The 3,129-nt window shown below is 46.3% G+C and overlaps 1 protein-coding gene across 1 annotated transcript in view; it reads left to right on the forward strand.

Annotated features, from left to right (window-relative positions):
* Positions 1–1,352: 1,352 nt before the first annotated feature.
* COL20A1 (collagen, type XX, alpha 1) overlaps positions 1,353–3,129 on the forward strand; it is a gene marked incomplete at its 3' end in the record, with an annotated part of 132,884 nt that continues 131,107 nt past the window's right edge. Inside the window, exon 1 of the mRNA XM_015412296.1 lies at positions 1,353–1,470. Within this exon, the coding sequence (XP_015267782.1) occupies positions 1,353–1,470 (118 nt within the window). The remainder of the gene's footprint in view (positions 1,471–3,129) is intronic.

The raw sequence follows: 3,129 nt of genomic DNA on the forward strand, positions 1-3,129 counted from the left end.
TGAATAAACTTTATTCTTGTTTATAAATAGTGTCTGGATTGGGTAACTGTACTCCAAGGCTTTTTCCTGGTGCCTGCTGCTCGCCAAATGCTGCTACTTGTGTAAGAGTAATTGTGCAGCTCTGGACAGAGTTGCTAGTGTGTAAAACCCACATGCCAACTGAGATTCTGGGGATCTCTCATCTCAGGTTGGTGAGGGATTAAGCTGAGAGATTCCTGGTGGCTGTTGTCTGTAAATTCAGAGAGGTTGTCTCTCTTGATTCTTGTGTAATGCATTGTTCCAATGTAGAATTCTTTCCCCTCCATTCCTGGACTGGTCTGGGGAGGAGAGAATCTACACAGTACCTACACCTGTGATCCCTTCCTTGTACTCATCTTCCAGGTGGGGCCTGAAGAGCTGCTAGAATTCCAACTGATCTCCTGAGTCTAGAGATCAGTTCCCCTGGTGAGAAATGGCTGCTTTGGAGGGTGGACTCTGTGGCATTGCGCCCCACTGAGGTCCTTCACCTGCCCAAACCATGCCATCCCCCAGCTCCGCCCCCAAATCTCCAGGAATTTTCCAACCTGAAGCTGGCGACCCTATTAGAACCATCTTTCATGACATCTAGCTTTCTGTGTGTAGGGCATTTTGTATACGGGAGAATATTAACTGATGTGGGCCTCTCCCTGTAGCCTTCAATGGACATAGGTTTGCTACCTCACAATTATTTACCCATTCCACTGGTTCAGACAGATTTGAGTCCAGTAGCAACTTACAGACTAACAAGAATTTTGGGGGTAAGACAAATAAACAGCAAGCAGTGTTCCCTCTAAGCTGAGTTAGTGTGAGCTAGCTCACAGTTTCTTAGCCTCCAACTCACACGTTTTTGTCTTAGCTCATGAAGGATGGCTCCAGAGGAAACTCATTTATGCAGTAGCCAAATTGCTTGCTCACAACTTTAATGCCAGTAGCTCACAAAGTAGAATTTTTGCTCTCAGAACTCCACAACTTAGAGGGAACATTGAGTCAGCAAGTAAAATGAATAGTCTTTATTATCATTCCCATTGGTTTCTGATGCTCTAATCCAGCGGTGTCAAACATAAGGCCCCGGGGGCCAGAACCACAGATTGGAACCCGCTTTATGGTTAGTGCAAAGTTTAAACCAGGGTTACTTCTACACCAAACCCCTATTGCGATCCTACAAAATTGTCCATAATGGAATCAGGAAATACAGTAAAACCACGGAACTCCCATTCATGCACACTTGTTCTGCCATTCTATCGTTTCCCATGCTCAGTTTGAGGAGGATGCGCACAATCGGTATCCTCCGTACTCCTTTCTGAGCAGAGTTTGAAAGATGCTAATGTTTTCCCATGTCAGGATCAAACCGGTTGAAGCTGACGGTCCTGTCAGAAGACAGACTGCAGATGAAGTGGAAAGAGACGGAAGGGAACACCAACGGGTACAAAGTCCGTGTGAAGCCTATGGCAGGTAAGTGCTAAGGAGGTTCCAGGTCGGAGTAGACCAAGGTCCCCATTCTTTTTGAGCCTGCAGGCATCTTTGGCATTCTGAGTGCTCATGTTTTAAGCATGTTTTTATTTTAAGTAAAAAAAAAAACCCTTTGCGTTTGTGTCCCTTATAAAGTTTATATCTCGGCTACCTGGCATTACATTTTATGACACACACATGGCCCGGCCCAACAAGGTCTCATTTATGTCAGATCCGGCCCTCGTAAGAAATGAGTTCGACATCCCTGACTTAATGTGTCATGGTTAAAAGCTCATGCCTTGTTTCAACTCTGTTTGAGATTTTGGTTTGCTTTCAAATTTCTGCAGTCCAATCCCTATTGTATTGTACTGACAGCCAGCATGGTGTAGTGGTTAAGAGTGGTGGACTCTAATCTGAAGAACCAGGTTTGATTCCCCACTCCCCCCACATGAATCCTGCTGGGTGACCTTGGGGCAGTCTCGGTTCTCTCAGAGGTGTTCTCTCAAGAGCAGTTCTCTCAGAACTCTCTCATCCCCACCTACCTCATGGGGTGCCTGTTGTGGGGACGTCTTTGGGTAGTGAAGGGCGGGGTATAAAACCCAACTCTTCTTCTTCATATTGTTCATCGGATGTCCCATCCTTTTGATTGTACTTAATTTACACTATGTAATCTACCTTGAGTCTCCACAAGAGAGGTGAGCTATAACCAAACACTAATACTAATTAGGGTAGCCAGGTCCCTCCTGGCAACCAGCCAGGGTTTGGGGGACTTACTAGGAGCAGCAGGAAGGCCCATCTGACATACCACAATGTGTCAACATCGCTGCCCACATGACCCAGAAGTGATGTCATCACATCTGGGACATTGGGGCAACACTCTGGTATTTGGGTAAAAGCTCTATGGTAAATTTAGCTTCAACCATAGAATTTTTGCCCAGATAGAAGAAGAAGAAGAGATTGGATTTATACCCCGCCCTTCACTACCCAAAGGTGACTCAGAGCGGCTTACAGACTCCTTTCCCTTCCCCTCCCCACCACAGACACCCTGTGAGGTAGGCGGGGCTGAGAGAGCTCTGACAGAAACTACTCTTTTTTCAAGGACAGCTCTTATCAGAACTACGGCTTGCCGAAGGTCATCCAGCCAGGTGCAAGTGGAGGAATGGGGGAATCAAACTCGGTTCTCCTAGATTAGAGTCCACACACTTAACCATTACACCAAACTGACTCCAGATACCAGAGCTTCACCCCAACGTCCTGGACGTGATGATATCACTTCCAGGTCATGTAAGCAGTGATGTAGACATGCCACTGCATGTCGGATGGATCTCCCTCTTTTTCGGGGTGAGTTCCCCCCCCACTGGCCAGCTGGTTGGCAACAGGGAGGTGGGGCCTGGCAGTGGGGGACTCACGCCTCCACCGGGGGGGTCTGACAACCCTAACATTAAGAAGTTTCATGCTGGAAACAAAGGCAGGTACTTCGGAACTCCAAAATCTAGGAAGAAACTTGGATGAAAAGTTTGGAAGCACCCTCTAATCCAAATGGCAAAGTTCTCAGTCTTCTCTCAGTTATAGGAGCTCATGACACCTACTCCAGGGGGCCTGTAGTTGCTAATCACCACAAAATAATAATAATAATAATAATAATAATAATAATAATAATAA

The sequence above is a fragment of the Gekko japonicus genome, unplaced genomic scaffold (assembly GCF_001447785.1).
Source record: "Gekko japonicus isolate JY-2015 unplaced genomic scaffold, Gekko_japonicus_V1.1 scaffold3488, whole genome shotgun sequence".
In the NCBI taxonomy this organism is placed as follows: Eukaryota; Metazoa; Chordata; class Lepidosauria; order Squamata; family Gekkonidae; genus Gekko; species Gekko japonicus.